The sequence below is a fragment of the Oncorhynchus clarkii genome, chromosome 11 (assembly GCF_045791955.1).
Source record: "Oncorhynchus clarkii lewisi isolate Uvic-CL-2024 chromosome 11, UVic_Ocla_1.0, whole genome shotgun sequence".
NCBI classification, from domain to species: domain Eukaryota; kingdom Metazoa; phylum Chordata; class Actinopteri; order Salmoniformes; family Salmonidae; genus Oncorhynchus; species Oncorhynchus clarkii.
Window position 1 is genome coordinate 26,591,699 of NC_092157.1, and position 25,891 is coordinate 26,617,589.

At 42.0% G+C, this 25,891-nt stretch overlaps 1 protein-coding gene across 1 annotated transcript in view; it reads right to left on the bottom strand.

The window, feature by feature from the left end:
* The window catches only part of LOC139420693 (outer dynein arm docking complex subunit 2), a 69,668-nt gene that overhangs the window by 24,769 nt on the left and 19,008 nt on the right, over positions 1-25,891 (bottom strand). The window contains exons 9-15 of the mRNA XM_071170915.1: positions 24,581-24,734; positions 11,395-11,541; positions 10,789-10,998; positions 9,543-9,776; positions 9,218-9,328; positions 8,913-9,067; positions 1,106-1,348 (exon numbers count right to left, since the gene is read on the bottom strand). Of these exons, the coding sequence (XP_071027016.1) occupies positions 1,106-1,348; positions 8,913-9,067; positions 9,218-9,328; positions 9,543-9,776; positions 10,789-10,998; positions 11,395-11,541; positions 24,581-24,734 (1,254 nt within the window). The remainder of the gene's footprint in view (positions 1-1,105; positions 1,349-8,912; positions 9,068-9,217; positions 9,329-9,542; positions 9,777-10,788; positions 10,999-11,394; positions 11,542-24,580; positions 24,735-25,891) is intronic.

The following is a 25,891-nucleotide window of genomic DNA, read 5'->3' on the forward strand; positions in this document are numbered from 1 at the left end:
GAGTTTGGAGCAGCACAGACATACATCACCCTTTAGTCTAGTCAGGCAGGGAGTGACAATAGCAGGCCTGGTCAGGCCCTTAATCTGAGAACCAGCTCTGACCAAACGTGGTCTGGAGCAGGAAACAATCAAATGTGAGCTATGTTAATTGCTCGGCAAACTACTGTACACACAGGTCCTCAAAATAATTCACCCTGCCACAAGACATACAGAAAGCACTTGTGGAAATAACGACTTTCTGTCCACAACTAAGTGTAAATGCTAAAAAAATGACAAGGCCTAAATATACATTCCATGAGAAAACATGGCCCTGAATGAATGGGTTCAGATATAACATTCTGCCTGGGTGAATGGAGAAGTTAGGCTAGCTAGCCTAATTGCTGAAACGGCCTTATTTCTTCAAAACAACAGTTCTGCAACTTTTATTGCACCACTGTGCTTATCAACACCATATTACTTATTCTTACAATGGCATTAATGGCTAGCCTAACAAAACATACTCAGACATAAAAGTTATTTATTCATGTCCAGTGTTAATTAAGTAAGGGTCTTGCAGTCTGTAACAGCCTTGTAATAGCAATGAGATTCAAATGGGACTATATTGTATGCAGCGTTTAGGAGCATTGAAGCCAAATAAGCGGCACATACTGTAGTTAGCAGAACTGGACTGTAGCTGTGTGTTCACTGTTGATGTTTTTCCAGCCACGAGGGCTTGGACGGCTGAAGGTATGCTACTCTGACCAGTTCAGCCACATGAATGACCACAGACGTACAGTAAAACTGTGGGACGCGCCACCACAACCATATTTATCGCAGCAGGTACAATAAACAAGGCTTTTAAAACTGTCACTCCGCTGAAGACGAACATGAAACCTACCTGGTGAGGATGAAAGATTAAGATCATAGCCAGACACTATCACCAGTCTGTTATCAACATTAGAAGGACCAATTACGATGATGAACGACCGCTAATGATACAGGTTATGAACCATTTTGAAGAGCTTAAGAGATGGCAATACATGGGTCTGTTGGGTCTGGGTCTGTTGATCATCTGAACGGAGTTGGTGGTTTACGCCACAACATTAAATATATCTCTATGATTTACGTCATATTCTCAAGCTCGGTGGCGCAGGCTCCCACAGCCTTGGTGACGTTGACCAGCAGGGCCTGGTTGGTTCCCGTCAGCAGGTTGACCAGGGGCTGGATGCCTCCACACTTCCTGATGGTGGCCCTGTTGGCAGGTTTCTGGGCCCCCTCGCCCAGCGCGCCGACCACGTTCACCAGCACCTCCTCAGGCTGGTCTGTCAGCAGACCCACCAGGGTCTCCAAGGCCTTGTAATCCTGGAACCTGGGGAAAGGCACAGCACCAGGGTCAATCAACCAATCACTTTATTCAACCAATCACTTCCATCTTTTTTTATAGACTCATATGTTATATGTAACTTTGGACATACTGTAAGTGTAGGGGCTTTAAGAATAGGACACAATTCGGAATCATAATCAATATCCTGTAGATGTTTCAATGTGTGTGGAGCAAGTCAAAATGTCTTGGATTGGCCAGGTGACAGTGTGATAATATAGAGAGTGATATATATTTGGGAACGGATGCATTTTTTCCAGCACAAATCACTTGACCCAGTAACAACAGGACCGTTTTCCCACGACTGCTCAAAGGCCTCTCCACACATGTACTTTGCATGACCGAGGTTCACTGTGGCTTGGACTAGATCACTCCCTGTTTTACTGTGATTTCATTTTGTTTGCCAGCACTACCGAGTGGGTAAACGACAGTAAACATTTAAGAGGCATATAGTGTGGTTGCAGAAAGCCTCAACAAACCTCTGATGTACGGTTACGTTCTATGACTGTTTTCCCTCACAGTTATGGTTGCTGGCAACACAGTCCGTAGGCTATTGTAGAAAGTGTCCAAGGTCATTTGGTTTTTGGTCATGATCCACCGAAACATATTCTTGCAAGTATAACAGTAATGAACGGAGCGGCTGCCAAAGCAAACTTTTAGTGAATTTAGCGTAGAACAACGATGCTATTCATATGGCCACCATTGAAGCTGTATCTGCATGGTGCTCCAACAGCAGAATTTAGTGATGGGGGATATCATTTATACAGATATTACAGATATTATTTTGGACAATATTATATGGATACTTTGACTCCGGGTATGGATTTGATACTAGGTAGCGTTAGCTAGTGCTAGTTGGCTGTACATGCGCCAGAACTCGGCATTTTCCATCCTCTAGCTTGTCCATCTTTTTTAAAATAGTGAGCCAACATGTTTATAGGACTTTTATTTCCATGACTGATCAAAACAAATGTTATCATGCTCTCGCTTGTCTCTCTCCAGCAGACAGATAGTGAGCAATATGTTTGGAACATCAAAGCGCAATAAAATCGCAGTATCGAATCACAATACATATAGAATTGTCATATAGAATTGTCTCAGCCACAAGGGCCACAGCCTGTTCACCCCGCTGCCATCTAGAAGGCGAAGACAGTAGAGGTGCATCAAAACTGGGACCGCGAGATTGAAAACAGCTTCTATCTCCAGGTCATCAGACTGTTAAACAGTCAACACTAGCCGGCCTCCACCCAGTACTCTGCTTAGTCACTGTTACTAGCCGGTTACCACCCAGTACTATACCCTGTACCTTAGAGACTGCTGCCCAAGAGTTATTGAACACTGGTCACTTTAATAATGTTGACATACTGTTTTACACACTTTATATGTTTATAATGTATTCTAGTCAAGGATTCATCCTATATAACTACTGCTGTACACACCTTATCTATTCATAAACTGTCCATAGTGTGTACACACCACATCTATTCATATACTGTCCATACTGCGTATACGCACTATAATAAATAAAATAAAATAATATATATATATATAAATATATATATATATATATATATATATATATATATATATAAATATATAAATATATATAAATAAATATATATATATGAATATATATATATAAATATATATATATAAATATATATATAAATATATAATATACATACACACACACACTATATATATATATATATTAGTGTGTATATATATACAGTGGGGCAAAAAAGTATTTAGTCAGCCACCAATTGTGCAAGTTCTCCCACTTAAAAAGATGAGAGAGGCCTGTAATTTTCATCAACTATGACAGACAAAATGAGAAAAAAAATCCAGAAAATCACATTGTAGGATTTTTAATGAATTAATTTGCAAATTATGGTGGAAAATAACACCAGAAACAAAATTGTAGACCTGCACCAGGCTGGGAAGACTGAATCTGCAATAGGTAAGCAGCTTGGTTTGAAGAAATCAACTGTGGGAGCAATTATTAGGAAATGGAAGACATACAAGACCACTGATAATCTCCCTCGATCTGGGGCTCCACGCAATATCTCATCCGTGGGGTCAAAATGATCACAAGAACGGTGAGCAAAAATCCCAGAACCACACGGGGGGACCTAGTGAATGGCCTGCAGAGAGCTGGGACCAAAGTAACAAAGCCTACCATCAGTAACACACTACGCCGCCAGGGACTCAAATCCTGCAGTGCCAGACGTGTCCCCCTGCTTAAGCCAGTACATGTCCAGGCCCGTCTGAAGTTTGCTAGAGAGCATTTGGATGATCCAGAAGAAGATTGGGAGAATGTCATATGATCAGATGAAACCAAAATATAACTTTTTGGAGGACAAAGAATGCTGAGTTGCATCCAAAGAACACCATACCTACTGTGAAGCATGGGGGTGGAAACATCATGCTTTGGGGCTGTTTTTCTGCAAAGGGACCAGGACGACTGATCCGTGTAAAGGAAAGAATAAATGGGGCCATGTATCATGAGATTTTGAGTGAAAACCTCCTTCCATCAGCAAGGGCATTGAAGATGAAATGTGGCTGGGTCTTTCAGCATGACAATGATCCCAAACACACCGCCCGGGCAACAAAGGAGTGGCTTCATGAGAAGCATTTCAAGGTCCTAGAGTTGCCTAGCCAGTCTCCAGATCTCAACCGCATAGAAAATCTTTGGAGGGAGTTGAAAGTCCGTGTTGCCCAGCAACAGCCCCAAAACATCACTGGTCTAGAGGAGATCTGCATGGAGGAATGGGCCAAAATACCAGCAACAGTGTGTGAAAACCTTGCGAAGACTTACAGAAAACGTTTGACCTCTGTCATTGCCAACAAAGGGTATATAACAAAGTATTGAGATAAACTTTTGTTATTGACCAAATACTTATTTTCCAACATAATTTGCAAATAAATTCATTAAAAATCCTACAATGTGATTTTCTGAAAATTACAGGCCTCTCTCATCTTTTTAAGTGGGAGAACTTGCACAATTGGTGGCTGACTAAATACTTTTTTGCCCCACTGTGTATATATATATATATATATATATATATATATATATATATATATATATATATATATATATATATATAGTGTGTGTGTGTATGTATATTATATATTTATATATTTATTTATATATATATATTTATATATATATATATATATATATATATATTATTATTTTATTTTATTTATTATAGTGCGTATACGCAGTATGGACAGTATATGAATAGATGTGGTGTGTACAGAAGGTGTGTACAGTAGTAGTTATATAGGATGAATCCTTGACTAGAATACATTATAAACATATACACATATAACATAATACATTATAAACATATAAAGTGTGTAAAACAGTATGTAAACATATATATTTATATATATATATTCCGGATTCTAAAATTGCTCATCTTTATTTATTTATTTGTGTAAATGTTGGATTATGTGTGTATAGTCATTGGATTGCTAGACATTTCTGCATTGTTGGAGCAAGAAACATAAGCATTTCTCTGCACCTGTGTTAACATCTGTAAAACTGTGTACCAGACCAATAAATGTTGATTTGATAGAATCTAAATACATATCGTATCGGCTCTTAAGCATTGTGATAATATCGTATTGTGAGGTCCCTGGAAACTCCCAGACCTAGAATTCCCTGGTAATTGCACAAATAACTTTTGATAAATGTACTGCAAGTCATGCCTATTTTTGTTCAGCCAATCCCAGCTCGCGTAATTGGCAGAAGTAACACGAAACTGGCTGAATGAGCTCCTCGTACAAACAGTAGGCTCAATACAAGTGGAGGCATCATTAAGGCCTATCAAAAGGCACAGGGACCAAAGAGAGGCTTCTGTGTAGCAGTTCTATGACGAATTGTGTTGCTCTTTTTCTAAACACATCTGTTACAGTAACACATTCATTCACATTGGTGGTGCAAAGAATTTGAATGCTGCCTGTCTGTCATTTTATACCACAGCTGCCTGTCTGTCATTTCAAGGACTACGGGAAAGGAAGAGAGCCTCGAAGACGTTCAATGGGAATCATAAAGGGCCTGGGAGACTTTCAGAAGGATACATTCTACTGTCTAACGTTGAACAGAAAAACAAACTCACTACAAAATGAAGGAGAGTGAACTGCTGCCTGAATAGGCCTAGAGGTCGGGTGAGCATAGTTCTGTAGATAGAAACGGGAGGTAAGAAAGAAGTATCATTATGATACATAATGATGGTGTTCTGCTCATCTTAGACTCTGGAAGAGAGGTAAGAGAAGGAGGACTGGATGCATAGTCAGTAATTGTAACTGAACCATACAATCTTGACCTCAAACATTATTGTGTTGGCAAATACAGTCCGAGTCTTGGCGAGGACCACTTTCCATTGCAAAGTTATTCCCTCACTTGTTTGCTACAGGGCTTAGTTTTTACACAGCTTTTGTGTGTGTGCATAACACTTCCACATATAAGGTTCAAGGGGACACGTATCAATGCACCTATACATCTGCTTTTAAATCTGCACAAAACAACAGTCCAAAACGTTCCTAGTGCGAGACAAGAGGTTTGAGAGGCCTTTTTATTAAGGCCTTTCATACATACAGGCTATAGGCTCCATATTGCAGGTCTTAGGAAAATGTCAATCTCTCGGCATTTAGCCGATGTAGACCTTTAAAACAAACACACTTAAATTATGAAGATAATTATATTTTTTGGCCATCAATGATCTCTTATGTTGATGCATCATTAATCAGGAAAATAGCTAACACATGTGTCTTCTTCTGGACTTTAGGGGAGGTCTCCCTCTCGCTCCACATATCTCAGGCCTGCATCCCACACACCCCTACTGTACAGTACAGCCATGCCATGTTAAAGATCACTCACACGAAAGCACACTGTCTGCTATTGGCCACAAGGGCTGTTTGAGTTGTTCATTTACTACTTGGGAATAAAAAAAAAGCTCAACTCCCTCTCATTACTGTTTCTGTCAAATATATTCTAAAACCGTTTTCGTCTCGAAACACCACCCGGCCCATGATTGATTCTGAAATGAACACAACGGCCCTTAACAACTCTCGACAAAAAACTCTATTACCGTTTGCAGCCGTTCCTTTTTGACAGTAATGACTTGGTCATGTGATTCCAAACCTGCGTCTTGACATTTTTACATGTTTTTCAAATAACCCTGGGAGAGTTAAAAAAAAAAAAAAAAAACAGATCCACTCGCAAATGTAAGTGTGGATTAAAACAGTCTACTTTTTATAATGCTGGTTTCCTCTCCGGCCTTCCTGGAGAACCCACGGCCAAATTTCGACCTTTATTCACACCAACCGCCCGAGCCGTCCAAAAAACTAAACACAAACACTACACAGGAAGGCAACTGTTCAATGAAACATTGTAGTGGGTGATACGGCCCTTTTGGGTCACTCTCTCACTGACTAGATTCCTTAGTTATCTATCACATTCCCCTTAATGAGTGTGAGGGTTTGATGCTTGCCAATGAAGTGTCAACCAATTGCGGTTTTACATGTGATTATCAGTATCATTATTTATTGTTATTATGGACCATTTTTGCATAGCAACAGTGTTATGAGTAAGTACGCTGAGACAAGCGGCCTGTAATGGGAGCAAGTGCACAGGGTGCCACATTACTCATTGCCAGTGTAGTTCACTTGTTTTATCGCCGTGCCAGGCTGCACTCTAAAGGGCTCCCAAACTCTGCCATTTTTGTGTTATTCCATATGCATCTGAACTGGACTGAACAGGAAGGCTTGTTAAGTAGCCAGAGGACTGAAAGGGCAGTCTGAAAGGTTCACTTTGTTTCTTGAACTCTCTCCTGTATGAATTCTTTAGTCTTTATAACTAAATCTGTTGTTATCCAACACTCCTCGTTCTATGCAAACAGAACAGATGCTTTTGTTTATGAAAATAACCACTGGTCGGTCTGGTTGTCCACCATGAACTTGGCAACAGAGATAGTAATCTATATCCACCTGTTTTAAAGAGAGCGTTATTGGCATGCTTCTATAATGGGATCATTGCTTAATTGACTGTGGCAACAGGCACTTGCTTCCAGTTGGGAAGACTTAACTTAGACTCTAAATGTAGGATATCATTCTGTCAGTTATGAAATATGAAGTGGAGAGAGACCGGTGTGAGTGCTACTGGGACATTTTACTATTATTATTTTTTAAATTCCTCTGCAATTTTCAGGCCTACAGAGTTTTTGCGTCAGATGCTAGACATTTCCACATGATCTTAATTCATCACATAAAACTCCAAAAGCCTCTTTTATCGTAAAAACATATTTAAAAAAAAAAAAAAAGAAAGCCACAGCCTTATCAGTTTGTTGGCTACGTTTCTGAAAATAAGCCTTGAATTTATTAAGAGGTTACCGTGGCATAAATGAATGCATATGGCTTGCATTGTCCCCTGAGTCACTCTGACAGATAAAAGAAATACAGCAACAACAAAACAAGTCACGGGAGTACCTTTAGCAACCATTGAGCGCTGCCGGGGCACGGTTTTCAGGCATTATTTCTTTTTGAGGGAAAATGACTGATTTAATAAATCATCCCACACAAAATAAAGCCAGCCAAGGAAAGATTCCAGAAAGTGTGACTGTTGAGGGCAACTAAATGACAACGAAATAAACGTGGGTATGCCGTAACATGACAAATGATTTAAGAGTCTGTCAGCTTACATTTCCCACATTTATGGAGGAGTCATTTTCGAGGCAGCTTTCTCTCAGTCCGCTTGCCCATGTTCATTACTGATGGGAGGAGAGCTGCTTTAGACACCAAAGGGTGTCTATAAAATAAACTCTTTACTTCATCTTTTGTTAACGACAGAAAAGCGCACATTCCTCCTGCTAACAGTCACATAAAAGATCAGCGCTAATAGAATCTGTGTAGCTGCAAAACTTAACATTTTGTCCAAATAATCACTTCGGCCAGACACAACGTAAAGGACGAGACGTGACAACTTTTGGGAGTGGAAAAAGTGAGACTCACATATGAACACATGAGAGGTCTCGTAAAAACGCCACGTGATTGCAGCATACCATCCAAACCGCTATCACTAGGATTTCCATTGGAACGTACTGTAGACCCATCTCCCCATACTTTAAAGTTAGCTCTCTAAATTCCCATCAGACTCGTGACACTAAGTTTGCAAACATATTATCTGAGTATTACGAGCACCTATGGCTGCCCACTCAATACATGCTAAGTGGACATCAGTCAAAACAAAAATGTACTTCTGTGTGGGTAATTTGTCAAAGTCAGGGCCAGGCTAATTTTATAGGCTACCAGTAATTACACCAACCTACCAATGACATAAGACATGCCCCACTCTAAAGTACCCCCACCCCCCCACCCACCCACTACAGTAAATATGGGACCACGACCAGCAACACACAGTTTACCTCTGGTGCTGGTCAGGCTCCAGTCTGAGTGGGGCTGTAGTGATAATGAGGGTTAATAATAATGGGAAGGAGAGAAGGAGGGAGGGATGCCTGGATGGAGGGAGAGGGAGGGGTAACGTTACTTAGCCACGTTCTCCATGCTGATGGAGCACTTCCAGATGGCCCCAGTGGTGGCGGCCAGGAGCTGCTTGTTGTCTGCCTGGCTCAGCAGAGTTACCAGGGGCTGCAGGCCCTCGCACTGACGCACCAGGTCACGGGTACGCTTGTCTTCTGCACACTGAGACAGACAGACAAACATTGCTAGACATATTTTGGGATGCTTCTTGACCTAATGCTTGTGCATTGTCCACATTCCCAGCCTCAATTTATTCTTGTTTGTTTATGATGGACTGAAAACATTCTTAACATGAGTCATAACCATGGTTACCTTGAAGATGGCACTGGCACAGTGCATCTGTAGCTCGTGGTTGTCACAGTTGAGGTTTTTCACCAAGTCCTCAATCATACCCTCCGTCTGGATGGCAATCCTGTAACTTCTCTGGAAATGAATGTTCAGGGAAAACACATAGGGAGTCAATGACAGTGTTTTGGTTTGCAATGATGAATCACTAGGTGGTCCTCTTCAGGGTAGCACTCAATACCTTAATCTGCTACACATGCTGCCCACTAAACCATAGGTATACCCGACATGGACACCCTATTCCCTATATAGGGCACTTCTTTTGGCCAGAGCCTCAAAGTGAGCCCCTCACCTCGGAGGCACACTCCTGCAGGGTTCCCACGACAGGGATCAGCATGTTCTCGTGGGGAGACTTGAGCAGGCGAGCCAGAAGAGGGATGCCCCCGGCCTTGCGGATGGCCTCTTTGTTCCTGGTGCTCTTACTGCAGCTCCAGAGGGCCAGGGCCCCGCAGCGAGCCACTTCCACGTCCTTCTCCTGCTCCTCTGTCAGGGCCGCCGAGTCAGGCACGCAGTCTAGTAACTCTACCTGGGAACGAACACACACACACAGAGAACACACACTCAACGATCCCGTGTGCATCAAATAAAATATCTATCAGACATTGCGAGAGTGAATGTGAAAACCACAGGAAATGCTGTAATGATAGCTGTGGTTTCCGTTGACGCAATGTATTAAATGAGATTAGCAAAGTTGCTGGCCATGATTAGGTGCATAATTAAATCATATTGCTATGTGGGCTGACAGAATAAAAAAACAGAGATTCAGAATGTGGAAAAAGAGCAGGTCTGCGTGTTGATGTTACAGTGTTGAAATCCCAGAGTGACCCTTTATGAGCGTCGGTCTGTGTGTCAGGGCTGTGTTAAAGCCATAGTTCCTGCACGGCCACTGAGACAGAGCAGGCAAAGCTATTACACATGTTATGCAGTTCAAAGGTGGTCTCAGTCTGTAGTTCAGCGTGAAATTAATCTCTCCACTCTGCAATGACTGCAATGAGCACATCCGATTTGGTGCTTGAGGATAAATATACAAGGCCCACAGGCTTTAATCACAGGTCGCTCTGTCAATAAACATCAACTCAGATCCAAGGATGTCAAAGGACATTCTATCCGTTTCCCCCCCAATGACTTTGATGTTTTGTAACATAAAACTAGGGGAAAGGTGGGTGAGGGTGGCATGTATCAGGGAACCCAGTGTATGGAAACTGGAGGTACTTAGAAGAGCTGTGTGTTGCTGGGCTGTGTTCTGTAGAGGGGAGCCATGATTTGACTATATTGGACTATATTGCCTAAGGTTCTGCTTTGCTATAGCATGTGACTCCAAATTGGCTCTGTAGAGGGTCAGTTAGAGAGTGCTGCTGGGAACATCAGCAGGGCTGTGGGTTCATTTCCCGCACGGCTAACATTCCCATATATTTATGTGTCACTGTCAATGTTTTGGATCAAAGCGTCTGTCTAAATAACATTAGCATTATGTTCCCTTATGCAAGGCTATGCGCTGCTGTGCTACAGCAGAGTATATATCTTCCCACTAGACTCACCAGTCTCTTGATCCCTCCGTGCTGTCTGACCGTCCTTCTGGCCCGTCTGAACTTGGCCACGTTGGCGATGGTCTCTGCGGCCAGGTATTTTAGGTCCTTGTCTGGGGAGTCCAAGATCTTCACCATGGTCTGCAGGCCCCCCAGGTCAGCGATGGCCCGGCGGATCTGAGAGTTACGGCTGATCTCCTTCAGAATCTTCAGAGAGCCAATCTAAACCATGCACGAAGACGGTAAGTCCACAGAGTACATCTCGCTAAATCTCCTTAGCGGGTAAAAAACTGCAAAGCCAATGTCAACAACATGGGCTAAACATCCATCAACAAGAGCACAAATAAAGAGGATTTAGGTAAACCCCCATAAAAATAGACAGCAGTTTCTAAAGAGTCTCAATATCAAGGCATGCTGTATAAAAAGCGCCCACACATCTCATTAGGTCTATTGAAGTCAAATTGCTTCCCTGTGTCTTTAAAGGACCTCCAGTCAGTACTCTGGGTATCTGAAACACTAGGCTGGCACACACAGCACAGGGGCAGCTCTGTTCCCCCCCCCCCCCCAAGGGCATCCAGGTCCGCTTGGCAGGGAGCAGGGACTGGGAGGGCTACTCACTTTGCATTTGATTTCTTCTGTATCCAGCAAGTTAATGAGGACTTCAAGGCCACCTACATCCCGGATGGCCAGTTGGCACGTCTCCTGGGCTAAATTAAAGTCCCTCATGGAGCACAGAGCAATCACAGTGGCCGTCTGGTTGCCTCCCTGAAATGAGAATGAAAACACGGCACCAATGAATAAAACGTCAGAGAAAATAATTAAAGAGACATTGAGAAAAATGAGGACACAGCGTCTCCCCTCCTTCCCTCTACTGATATCTCTCTTTAACCATGCCTGCTGGGGTTATTTTGTGACAGTTAAACACCGATCTGATATGGAATGGCATTAACTCGGACTCAAGATGCCTGTGGCCAGAAACCATAGACAATGACCCAAGTTGAAGATACAAGAGAAAAATTAGCATTGAAATGTTGATTGAACATAATAATGAGTAGGCATTTCAAAAGACTCTCTGTTATGACAGTTGCTATTCACACATAAAATAACTCAAAGCTTGTTTCTACCCAATTAGCTACTTAGTAACTACTACTAAGCAAACAAGTGGTTTGGGAGTAAAAAAAAAAAAATCTTCTTTGATTTCACTTCAAGTGCCTCAATATATAGGAAGAGGATATTGAGCCAATTTGGGTTTATTGCCTCTTGAGTGCAACGTGTGCAAAACAATGTAAAGATGTAAAACAGGTGACTGGGGTCATTCTCTGACCTATATAATGATAGGTGATTGGGTTGACAGTGTTGGAAACATAACCAAACAATTTAGTTGAGATTGAGTGTGGCATTACACACATAAAGAAGGAAGTTGGCGGAAGGTAGATACAACAATTGCAATTCTCAGACACTTAGTCTGTATTGTGTCTTCTTCCTGCAGTGTACCTTCTGTTGATGTGAAATATACTGAATAAAATACAAACACAACATGTAAAGTGTTGATCCGATGTTTCATTAGCTGATCACTGAAATGTTCCATACACACAAAAAGCTTATTTCTCCAAAATGTTGTGTACACATTTGTTTACATCCTTGTTAGTGAGCATTTCTCCTTTGCCAAAATAATCCATCCACCTGACAGGTGTGGCATACCAATAAGCTGATTAAACAGCATGATCATTACACAGTTGCACCTTGTGCTGGGGACAATAAAAGGCCACTCTGAAATGTTTTGTCACACAACACAAAGCCACAGATGTCTCAAGTTTTGAGAGGGTGTGCAATTGCCATGGTGACTTGTAGGAATGTCCACCAGAGCTGTTGCCAGAGAATTACATTTTCATTTCTCTATTATACGCCGCATCCAACGTTGTTTTAGAGAATTGCACAACCAGCCTCACAACTGCAGACCACGTGTAACCACGCCAGCCCAGGAGCTCCACATCCGGCTTCTTCACCTGCGGGATCATCTGAGACCAGCCACCCGGACAGCTGATGAAACTGAGGAGTATTTCTGTCTGTAATAAAGCCCTTTTGTGGAGAAAAACATGTCCGGATTGGCTGGGCCTGGCTCCCAAGTGGCTGCGCCCCTGCCCAGTCATGTGAAATCCATAGATCAGGGCATAATGAATTGATTTCAATTGACTGATTTCCTTATATGAACTGTCACTCAGTAAAATCATTGAAATTGTTGCATGTCGCATTTATATTTGTGTTCAGTATAGCTTAGACAGAACAAAACCCCTCTGATTCCAGATTGAAACAACAGTACCTCGCAGTAGGTAGAAAATACGCTGGATGTAAGCTGGATGTGTTGCATGACTTTGAAATGTGACACGGCACCCTGAAGTCAAAATCTCCTGGCAAGTGAACAATCCAGATCTTATTGTTTCATTTTCTTTCTTTCTGTTCTTCTTTTAAATGAACCACAGATAGACGTGGAGATCAGTGAGTTCTTAGGGCACTACTGCAAAGCTGCTTTATTAGTTGCACACTTCACAAACATCTCCGACTCAGGACCATCCAAGACAGATTACTCTGCCCACGCAGAGGAGACTCAAATCTCTTATGTAATGAACGCACTAACGTGAGATAGAAGTGCTATTTAAAAGGGGGGGGGGGGGGGGGGGGCGGCGACTATGGATAACAGTAAGTTCTACGCAGTTCATGTTATGGGAGTACAGTTAAATCACTGTATCTGGGTGAACCGTGATATGAAGGAGTTCCCAAAAAGAGGTAGCCTGAAACACTGTTGTGAGCGGGATAATGGACACATGTGTTCCCCATATTATGACGTTGGCCTAAATGTGAACCTTTTGTCTATTAACAGCAGTGGATCTACTGCTTATGTAGTCTCCACCACCCCTTCTCACTCTTCAAAGGATTCAGGGGGGCTAGGATCCTACCTTGTAAAAACAAAACGCTATGTTTAGAACTGATACCAGAGAGAAAATATCATATGCTTCCAGTTTTGTTAGCTTTGGTCTAGAAGTATTGTAGACATTCTTTAAAACATTGACAACATCTGACAATCTGTTAAGATGGATGTCTCTGACTCTCATCCAGCTAGCATGATAGGGGCAGATGTGCAGGCAGAGGGGGCAGATAGCCTACAATTCAACAACTGTCTGTCAAATGGCACACTATTCCCTATGTAGTACACTACCCTATGGGCCCTGGTCAAAAGTAGTGCACTATAAAGAGAATAGGGTACTATTTGGAAAGCAACCTCTGTCTGCATCTAAAGACTACAGCTTATGAAAGACACATGAATAAACTGTAAACATAACCAATGACTAGGGTTTACATAACATGATGAGGACATTTTTCGACAGTATTTATGTGACTTTGGGGCATTTGTGATTCGCCACAGAAAATAAACAATACTTCATAGATTTACACTTGTCACAATAGGGGGGGATAACAGGGAAGACTGCAGAGGTTAGGCTGCTATGTGTTTTGTTTATAGTAGTTTAAACCCAGGTGAACACGTCTGTTCTAAAACTGGGGAGGGACTCACTGCTCAATACATTTCACTACCAGCGGGATTTGGCAATAAGGATAGAGATGACTAAATGTCCTCGTAAATTATATCCAGAGGAAAAATATCTTTAAATATTTCACATTACAAAGTAGGGAAAGAATGAAGGGAATTCAGTATTCATAAATACAGTATATACTCTCGTGATCTGGTGAATGCAGTCGATTACCAATATTAACGTAGCCAAAAAAAGAAACGTCCTCTCACTGTCAACTGCGTTTATTTTCAGCAAACTTAACATGTGTAAATATTTGTATGAACATAACAAGATTCAACAACTGAGACGTAAACTGAACAAGTTCCACAGACATGTGACTAACAGTAATGGAATAATGTGTCCCTGAACAAAGGAGGGGGGGGGGGGGGGGTCAAAATCAAAAGTAACAGTCAGTATCTGGTGTGGCCACCAGCTGCATTAAGTACTGCAGTGCATCTCATCCTCATGGACTGCAGCAGATTTGCCAGTTCTTGCTGTGAGATGTTACCCTACTCTTCCACCAAGGCACTTGCAAGTTCCTGGACATTTCTGGGGGGGAATGGCCCTAGCCCTCATCCTCTGATCCAACAGGTCCCAGACGTGCTCTATTGGGTTGAGATCCGGGCTCTTGGCTGGCCATAGCAGAACACTGACATTCCTGTCTTGCAGGAAATCACGCACAAAATGAGCAGTATGGCTGGTGGCATTGTCATGCTGGAGGGTCATGTCAGGATGAGCCTGCAGGAAGGGTACCACATGAGGGAGGAGGATGTCTTCCTTGTAACGCACAGCGTTGAGATTGCCTGCAATGACAACAAGCTCAGTCCGATGATGCTGTGACACACCGCCCCAGACCATGAGGAACCCTCCACCTCCAAATCGATCCCGCTCCTATCATGACACAAGGTGAGACCCAGATGCAGACACATGAGGCAGATGGTTGAAGTCTTACAATGTTTATTAATCCAAAAGGAGTAGGCAAGAGAATGGTCGTGGTCAAGGCAAAAGGTCAAAACCAGAACAGAGTGGCAGACAGGCTCGTGGTCAAGGCAGGCAGAATGGTCAGGCAGGCGAGTACAGAGTCCAGAACAGGCAAGGGTCAAAACTGGGAGGACTAGAAAAAGGAGAATGCAAAAAAGCAGGAGAACGGGAAAAACACTGGTTGACTTGAAAAAACAAACAAGACGAACTGGCACAGAGAGACAGGAAACACAGGGAAAATACACCGGGGAAAATCAGCGACACCTGGAGGGGGTGGAGACAATCACAAGGACAGGTGAAACAGATCAGGGCGTGACAGCACTTTTTGCCAGTCCTGTCTGGTCCAGCGACGGTGGGTTTGTGCACATAGGCAACGTTGTTGCCAGTGATGTCTGGTGAGGACCTGCCTTACAACAGGCCTACAAGCCCTCAGTCCAGCCTCTTTCAGCCTATTGCTGACAGTCTGAGCACTGATGGAGGAGGGATTGTGCGTTCCTGGTGTAACTCGGGCAGTTGTTGTTGCCATCCTGTACATGTCCCACAGGTGTGATGTTCGGATGTACCGATCCTGTGCAGGTGTTGTTACACGTGGTCTGCCACTGTGAGGACGATCAGCTGTCCGCCCTGTCTCCCTGTAGCGCTGTCTTCAGAGTCTCACAGTATGGACAATTGCAATTTATTTCCCTGGCTGCAGATGAGCAGGGATCCTGGGCATCTTTCTTTTGGTGTTTTTCAGAGTCAGTAGAAAGGCCTCTTTGGTGTCCTAGGTTTTCAGAACTGTGACCTTAATTGTCGACCATCTGTAAACTGTTAGTGTATTAACGACCGTTCCACAGGTGCATGTTCATTAATTGTTTACGGTTCATTGAACCAGCATGGGAAACAGTGTTTAAACACTTTACAATGAAGATCTGTGAAGTTATTTGGATTTTTACGAATTACCTTTGAAAGACAGGGTCCTGAAAAAGGGACATTTATTTTTTTAGCTGAGTTTATAAAACAAGCATTTCTTATGCTGCAAGTGCAACAGGTACTAAGTAAGCCCTGGGAAGTAGACATCGCATAAAGGGAATTTACGTGTTAAGGTCGCTCTGGAATTCACACCAGACACGCAGCGCTGGATGATCATCATTAATCAACAACTCAATGGTCCTTCCTCAGGTAAATTATAGAGACCATTGTATAAGAGATGTATATACTAATCAAATACCATTATGGAACTCAAACTGTTTTACAAACAATTCAAAAACTATCAGGGATACAATTTAATTAAAGGTGTTAACCTGATATCACCTATTAAAATAAAAAGTCTGCTTTTGTCTCCCCCATTGTTTAGACCTCCTCACCACCAGAAATGTCTGAAACCTTCACTGCTTGATACAACTAATTGCAAACAGCAAGGTAATAACCTGTGTGTGTGTGTGTGTGTGTGTGTGTGTGTGTGTGTGTGTGTGTGTGTGTGTGTGTGTGTGTGTGTGTGTTTGTGCCACAGAGCTGGATCTATGACATGTGGGGTGGAGCCACTATCTGTGTTCCTACTGCCTGTGATCCTACTGCCTGTGTTCCTACTGTCTGTGTTCCTACTGTCTGTGTTCCTACTGCCTGTGATCCTACTGTCTTTGATCCTACTGCCTGTGTTCCTACTGCCTGTGATCCTACCGCCTGTGATCCTACCGCCTGTGATCCTACTGCCTGTGATCCTACTGCCTGTGATCCTACTGCCTGTGTTCCTACTGCCTGTGATCCTACTGCCTGTGATCCTACTGCCTGTGATCCTACTGCCTGTGTTCCTACTGCCTGTGATCATACTGTCTGTGATCCTACTGTCTGTGATCCTACTGTCTGTGATCCTACTGTCTGGGATCCTACTGTCTGGGATCCTACTGTCTGTGTTCCTACTGCCTGTGTTCCTACTGCCTGATTTCCTACTGCCTGTGATCCTACTGTCTGTGATCCTACTGCCTGTGTTCCTACTGCCTGTGTTCCTACTGTCTGTGCTCCTACTGCCTGTGATCCTACTGTCTGTGTTCCTACTGTCTGTGCTCCTACTGTCTGTGATCCTACTATCTGTGTTCCTACTGCCTGATTTCCTACTGTCTGTGTTCCTACTGTCTGTGATCCTACTGCCTGTGTTCCTACTGTCTGTGCTCCTCGACCTCAGTCAGTGCAAGAGGGAATCAACCAGCTTGGCTGAGGCCACATCCCGGAGGATTCATGTGGTTTATACTATTCTGTCGTTTCTGAAGCAGACTAGCCATGTAGGGTACAGATGAATAAAATGTAGCCATCTACTGCCAAGTCCATTATGGGTAAGGAATAGGGAAAGAATGATTGGTGGTTCTCTCTTACTTAACATTGGACATAGGATCATGTATAAAATAAAATGTTGAGCATATGACTGGCCCTGCTGTCTTGTAGCGGCTAGTGAAATAATACAGTTTTGTCAGGCATCCAAACGTTTGTGGTATTTTCTGTCACTAAAAAGTTGTTTAATTTAAAAAGTATGGAAATAGGTACAGACATTCATAGTGAAAATGACTTTGTCTGGTGCAAAAGTAGCCCACTTAATTTCTATGAGTTTCCAAAATAATGGTTCAAACTGATGTGTGTTGTATTTATATTTTCCCTTTTAGTCCGAGGCTTATTATCAACCATCATTTTTCCCTGGTAGTTAATTAAGAAACTATTTCTGAAAATGTCTTTATAACATGTTAACAGAGCTGAATACTCTGTTCAAAGTTCCGAAACACCTAATTCATTGGAAATAATGCTTCACTTGTAGAAATTAAGTTAATGTGAGTGTAGAGACTGACCCTGGCTCTTTCGAGTGGCAGGAGAACTTATGGGGTCTGTAGTTCTGCTACTGACCAGCAGAGGGTGGACAACCTCAACCAGGGTTAAACAAAGTGTCATCATCGTGGATGGACGTGGGGAGCACTCTAGACGCTTCAGTAAATCATGACACCTACTTACATCACCGTCCTCTTTGCAATATCTTACATTTTACTTGGAAATTAATATACATAATAATTCTATTGTTTATTAACTGATTGCATCAGTTACTTTTCCTCAGGACATAAAACAAAATATACTGTAATCTCATTGTTATAAGACAATATAAACTAAAGGACCTGATCTAATGCTAATATATGAAAATATATATTAGGGACAAATAAGGGATCCTCTAATGTGTTATTATGTGGCAGTAAAATGAAGAAGCCACCTATGCAACAAAAATGATCACATTCTAGCCGTCATTGTAAACACTTACACAATAGACAACCTTTGAGTGTGGTTTGCTAAGTAATAAACATGTTAATAAATTTGGCACCTAAATATTTTTTGTTAATCATCACTTAAGCCACTTATCGCCAATGCTTTATCAAAAAAAAAAGCAGAGCACAAATTAGGGTAATTGGTAGCAGCTATGGCGACAGCATATTATATGAAACTGTTAAGTTGCCATGTATCTAATTCTAGAAAATGAGGCAGTTTGGCTTCAGCTTGTGGTTACCTACAGTGCAAATTGATGGCAATTACGTGGTATGGAAACTTTACTGTATGTTCTTCAATCTGAGAGACCGCTACCATATAGGGAAATGTATTTATATTATTACTTTTTTCTACTTTTTTACACCTTTGTACGGACTCGGGAGAGGCGAAGGTTGAGAGCCATGCCTCCTCTGAAACACGACCCCGCCAAGTCGCACTGCTTCTTGACACACTGCTTGCTTAACCCTGAAGCCAGCCACACCAATGTGTCAGAGGAAACACCGTACAGCTGGCGACCATAGTCGGCATGCATGCGCCCCGAAAGGACATCCCGGGCGGCCAAAACCTCCCCTAACCCCGACGCCGCTGGGCCAATTGTGCGCAGCCTCACGGGTCTCCCGGTCGCAGCCGGCTGGAATACAGGGTCTGTAGTGATGCATCTAACACTGTTGTAGACTTCTGTAACAGTTAGCTTACCTGTGCAATATTGACATAAGCTCAGAAACACTTGTTTCACAAAATGGTCCTGTTCTATCAATTTCTGTGCTGATCAGTGGGTAGTTGATTACCTCTGTCAAATGAATATGATTAAAGTTTAAAGTGATTAAAGCTTAAAGTGTGTATTTCTATTTATTTTTGCAATAAAGATGGTGACGCTACAACAATGAACATTTACAATAGGCCTATTTATAAAAATACATACAGCCTAATGATATACAGTATTATTTTAATAGCAGGACCCTGTGCATTCCATTATTCCACTGAAGTGTATGAATTAGGCAGTTTGAGAAGGTTTGAATCCTAAGCAACCTGCATACAAAATGTTTGAAGTAATAGACCAACATAGCTACTGTAGTAGGTCAAAGCTGTGTGCTGGACAACCTTGGTAGAGCATGAGTTCAGTAGGCATTGTGGTGTCAATGACCTTTCTTTTTCAGCTTCAGACCAATGCCTACTCTTCACTTAATTTCCAAGGTTTTCATAATTATACAATTATACAACATAACAACAGCAATATAGTCAAGTAAAAATACACCATAATGTAAAATGGCAACAGAAATAATGTAGTTATTAGTATTTATTTAATATTCACAGCAAAATAATCAACATGTAGCCTACCCGTTAACAATTTACTGTACATACATTATTGACTGTCACTTTAGGTGGCTCGGAGAGCAATGCATGAAGTGGCACAAATTGCTCTGTGTTCTGCGCCAGCAGAGGGCCTGTGCTACTTCTCTCCCTGACATCCTAGTTATACATCTTGGTGGAGACGACTTGGGACACACCAAAGGGACGGCACTGGTGCGGCTGGTGTGCGGATTTAGAGGTGGCCATCCGAATGTTTCCCGGGACAGCGGGGGTCTTCTCTGATATCGCGCAGCGGAGGAGCTGGATGTTCCAGTGGGACCAGAAGTTAACCAAATGCATAGAGTGGGCCCAGCACGATAAACATTTCAGGGAACACAATCCACCACCCAGCCATAAAGCAGTGTGTTCCTGGGATGTACCATAGGGGTTGGAGTGCATCTGACGGATGAGGGCAACAACGTATTCCTTGAGAGTTGGTCTCTCCAGTATCCACCGTTCTCTCCTCCGTAGTAGCAAGATGGAGTAGGGTGCAATTGCGGCCCGCAATTCAGGGTGGTCCTACATGTGGGCATTCCTTCATCTGCAGGAACCTCTCTTTATACTTCTTGTGGACCATTTTTTAGAAAAGCTAGGACTCCGGTACACAGGCGAGAGCGCTCCAGGACAGTAGGTGGCAGTAACGTGCCATAACGTTGGATGCCAACAGCCGATAAACCCCACAGAAGAAGAGGTGGGGGTGATAACATAGCTAGCTAGCTAGGGACAACGGTAGACAGTGTCCATCCCCAAAAGTCGGGCACTATTTTTCTGCAGTTCTACTAGTTAGCTAGCAAGCTAGGACTCAGCAGGCGGGCTAGGTAGCTAGCTAGCTAACAATAGCTAGGACACCGGTAGACAGTGTATTTCGCGCTCCCCTCCTGTTGTGCACTGTTTCAGAAGGTCTGTTAACGATGGCAAGGGCAGGTGTTCTGCAGGTGGGAGTGAAGGACACTGTGTGCTAGCTAGTTACCCAGCTAGTTAACTAGCTAGATAGGAGGACTCACACAGCAGGCGGGAGGCAACACCAGGTAGCTATGCAGGAACCAATGGGATGCTCGAATGGAACAGGACGCAGTCGTAAGCGCCACAGCCCCTGTCCATTGCCATTCAACGATGCTCTTTTAAGAGCAACCTAATCATTGAAAATAAGCACACACCATACGTGTGTGGGGCGGTGTGTGTCGGGACTGGGAGGGGGGTGTCAACACTATACATGAAAGAGAATGCTAAAAATGTCTCCTCAAAGAGGGGCGAACCCAGGGCCTTCAGATCTCATGGCGGTGATGGTAACGCTTACGCGACAAACCCTGTCATTAATGCATTATCTTGACACTATTTAAAAGGACAGTTTGGTGAGGACAGGAAGCTTTTGTTGTTGTTCATTCACTCGGGACTGATTGAACATTTATTTATCTTACTTGGTTAAAGTTTTTTTTGTCTAAAACAGCCTCCCTCTTTTTCCTCCAAACATAACGATGGTCATTAAGGCCAAACAGTTCTATTTTTGTTTTTAAGACCAGAGGACATTTCTTTGTCCCCATGTGCAGTTGCAAACCGTAGTCATGGTGTTTATACTTGCGTATTATTGTTTGTACAGATGAACGTGGTACCTTCAGGCATTTGGAAATTGCTCCCAAGGATGTAACAGACTTGTGGAGATCTACATTTTTTTTTCTGAGGTCTTGGATGATTTCTTTTGATTTTCCCATGATGTCAAGCAAAGAGGCACTGAGTTTGAAGGTAGGCCTTGAAATACATCCACAGGTACACACTGGAATTGTGATACAGTGAATTGCACAAAGTAACTGTCCTAAACGACTTGCCAAAACTATAGTTTGTTAACAAGAAACGTGTGGAGTGGTTGAAAAACAAGTTTTAATGACTCCAACCTATGTAAACTTCCAACTTCAACTGTACTCTACTCCACACAAGTCTCATCTAAAGTGTTTAAGTCATTGCGGCAAGCAACATGTTAACATCATTATAACAACTTATTATATGGCATACTGTATGTGTATTCATCGGCACACGTATATACATATTAGTATACATATTAGCACGTTCCATACGACATTCTAAACGCATGCCTTGTCGGCACACATATTAGCACTCTGGCTAAATATCCTTAGATAAATAACCATTAAAACGCAACACAGATCATTCATGTGTTGCTTTATGAAAGTCTCAATCTTCCTGAAGTACAAATGTCTGTCTATACCGCTGAAAAGACGAAGAAAAAAACTGTTCTTACTCCTAAAATAAAACAGATATTTAACTTGGCTCTGGATTACATTTAGCTTCTGATGGTAATGATATTATAAAATGACTACTGGACAAACCCCATAAATAACTCCAGTGTGTGGTTCCTAGACAGATATAATACTGCCTGGGAAGTACAGGTTTACAAATGCATATTGTTGAAGGCACAAAGTATCACTACGAATTCACTTCAATCCCACTGAAAAGTATAACGTATACAAACAAAATGAAATTTGAAAGTTCTCTCATTTTCTTTCTATATCATTTACATTTTAAATCCTTTTTTGGAAAAGAGAGTAACTGCTGCTTTCCTAAGAGGGAATTTTCATTAATTATCTGATGTTTTGTTAGGCTAAAAATATCTACCTGGAACTGAACTTTGCATGAATGTTTCATTTAGAGAACCACCGATTGCCCTATGAATGATCTTATTAGGGGGTACCGATTGCAGTAAAGTATATAAAAACACGGACAGAGCCAAATACTGTACCACAGCTAAGTTTCTGCTAATATTTAATATGCCTAGATCATAGAGGTACGAAATAAAGTAATTCATATTGAATTATTATACCGTAAATCTATTTAATTTGTATAAAAAAATATATTTATCACACATTTTTTACATTTTTATTTACTACATTTGAAATGGCCGATTCATAGCTGAGAGAAGCTACCTTAGGTCATGATTATCATTAAAGTATAGGGGCCAGATTTGCAATGAATGACTAACCTCAATATCATATGATTGCAGTTACATCATGTCATGGGCCTAAACGCTATCTATCCAAATAAACTGATCGGTAACCACAGAGTGAGAGAAGGGAGAAATCCTTTCAAATCAGGCAGTAGATGGAGGTATTTCCAGTCAGTCACTGGAGTATTTGGTCCTTTTGTGTTTTGACACATTAATATTCACCATATGCACTGTCAGACCTTTCAGAGGCGCGTTTCATTTATGCTCTGTGGTGTGGGCAAACAGCGTGTCCAGCTGCTGCGTTTAGACAGCTCTCTTCTATCTCCTAAGCGTTGGCTCGCACATGCACCCAAACAGGCCTAGTGTGTCAGAAACAGGAATTCCACAGACCCAGGCCAACCACTTCAATAAACAATCTACTACAAAGCAGGCACTTTAAAACAGGAGCACCTTACACAATGTATTCAGACCCCTTGGATTTCTTCACATTTTATTGTGTTACAAAGTGGGATTTAATTGTCATTTTTGGTCAACAATCTACACAAAATACTCCGTAATGTCAAAGTGGGAGAAAAATTTGAACATTTGTTTTTTATGAATAGAAATTAAATAACTAAAATATAGTCATTGCATAAGTATTCCGCTCCCTGAGTCAATACATGTAAGAAACACCTTTGGCAGCAACTAAAGCTGTCTTCTTGGGTAAGTCTCTAAGAGCGTTGCACACCTGAATTGTGCAATATTTTCCCAAATTCTTCAAGCTCTGTCATGATGTTTGGGATAATGGCTAGACAGCAATTTTCAAGTCTTGCGATAGATTTTCAAGCAGATTTAAGTCAATACTGTAACTTGGCCACTCAGGAACATTCACTCTTCTTGGTAAGCAACTCCAGTGTAGGTTATTGTCCTGCTGAAATATGGATTCCTCTCCCAGTCTCGGGGCTAAAGCAGACTGAATCTGGCTTTCGAAAAGCTCCCCGGTCTTTGTACAGTAGTTGAATCTGTGCTTGAAATTCAACACTTGACTGAGGGACCTTACATATGTTGTATGTAGGGGGGACAGAGGAAGGGGTAGTCATTAAAAAATAATGTCAACCCCTATCATTTCTCACAGAGTGAGTCCATTATTATGTGATTTGTTAAACTACATTTAGGCTTGCCTAAACAAATTGGCTGAATACTTATGCAACAACTATATTTTAGTTATGAATGTCTTTATCCACCCCCTAAAAATATTGTTTTCTTTCACTTTGACATTACAGAATATTTATTTTGTAACAATAAAATGTGAGGAAATCCAAGGGGTCTGAATACTTTTGCAATGCAACGCATATTTTTTCCAACGTCAGTTTGTTGACAATGACATAAAATGTACGCAAAGCAGGCATGTGGAATTATGTTAAGGTGATAACATTATGTTTCTCTCAGGTTGTCACTATTGTGACTATTACAATACAACAGACACAGAGAAATACCTTAAAGGCATTACTACTTTTTAGACAATTGAAAAAATATTGACTCAACTCCTCATAAAACATTCCTGTACGGATCACAGGAAAATAACCTGGATTTTTTTCCCCTGTCTGTTGTGGACTGCTGGCCTGCTAGAATAGTACATGTTTTCAGTCAAATACCCAAAGCAGAGGAGGGCCGGGCCTCTACAGGCTTTACTGTACTGTACCTTGAGGTACTTGACCAGTTTCTGGATCTGCCAGTACTCTGAGGGCAGGTCTGTGTTGCTCTCCGTGCGGCGCTCTGGCTGCTCCTCATCCTCCTCACTCTCTGATGAACTCTCACTGAAGTCATCGGCGCCACCAACTCCTCCCGGGGTCTTACTGAGGAGCAGGACCCAGCAGGAGATAACAATCAACATCTAGGCTGTGTGTTCATACTCATACACAAGAAGAGTTTCAATGTCGGCATGTGATAACAAAATATGAAGGTTCATGTCCAGGATTTACTTTTGTAATTTAAAATAACTGAAAGGTTATTCTATACAACAAGCTAAAATCACTATCTAGACCTAGTGTGTGTAATAACTATACAAGGACTGGATGGTCTTCAGAAATAGGTGAGAGCGGTTGAGGGTAGCAGAAAGGTTAGGAGTAAAAACAAACTAAAGATAACTCTTGTAAAATAGATTGTGTCCCTAAAATGTATATACTATGTATAAGGTGGTAGGGTTAGTGGAAAACAATAAAATAAAATATATTTTTAAAAGATCTGTGTATATCGCTGCAGAATGCCGTGGTAGCCATGCTGGTTAAGTGTGCCTTGAATTCTAAATAAATCAAAGACAGTGTCACCAGCAAAGCAACCCCACACCATCACACCTCCTCCACCATGCTTCACGTTGGGAACCACACATGCGGAGTTCATCCGTTCACCTACTCTGCGTCTCACAAAGACAGTGCTTGGAACCCAAAATCTCAAAGTTGGACTCATCAGACCAAAGGACAGATTTCCACTGGTCTAATGTCCATTGCTTGTGTTTCTTGGCACAAGCAAGCCTCTTCTTCTTATTGGTGTCCTTTAGTAGTGGTTTCTTTGCAGCAATTCAACCATGAAGACCTGATTCCCGCAGTCTCCTCTGAACAGTTGATGTTGAGATGTGTTATACATGAACTCTGTGAAGCATTTATTTTGGCTGGAATCTGAGGATGGTAACTCTAATGAACTTATCCTCTGCAGCAGAGGTAACTTTGGATCTTCCTTTCCTGTGGCGGTCCTCATGAGAGCCAGTTTTATAATAGTGCTTGATGGTTTTGCGACTGTACTTGAAGAAACTTTAAAAGTTCTTGAAATGTTTTCCGCATTGACATGTCTTAAAGTAATGATGGACTGTTGTTTCTCTTTGCTTATTTGAGCTGTTCTTGCCATAATATGGACTTGGTCTTTTAGGGATATCTTCTGTTTACCACCCCTACCTTGTCACAACACAACTGATTGGCTCAAACGTATTAAGAAGAAAATAAATTCCACAAATGAACTT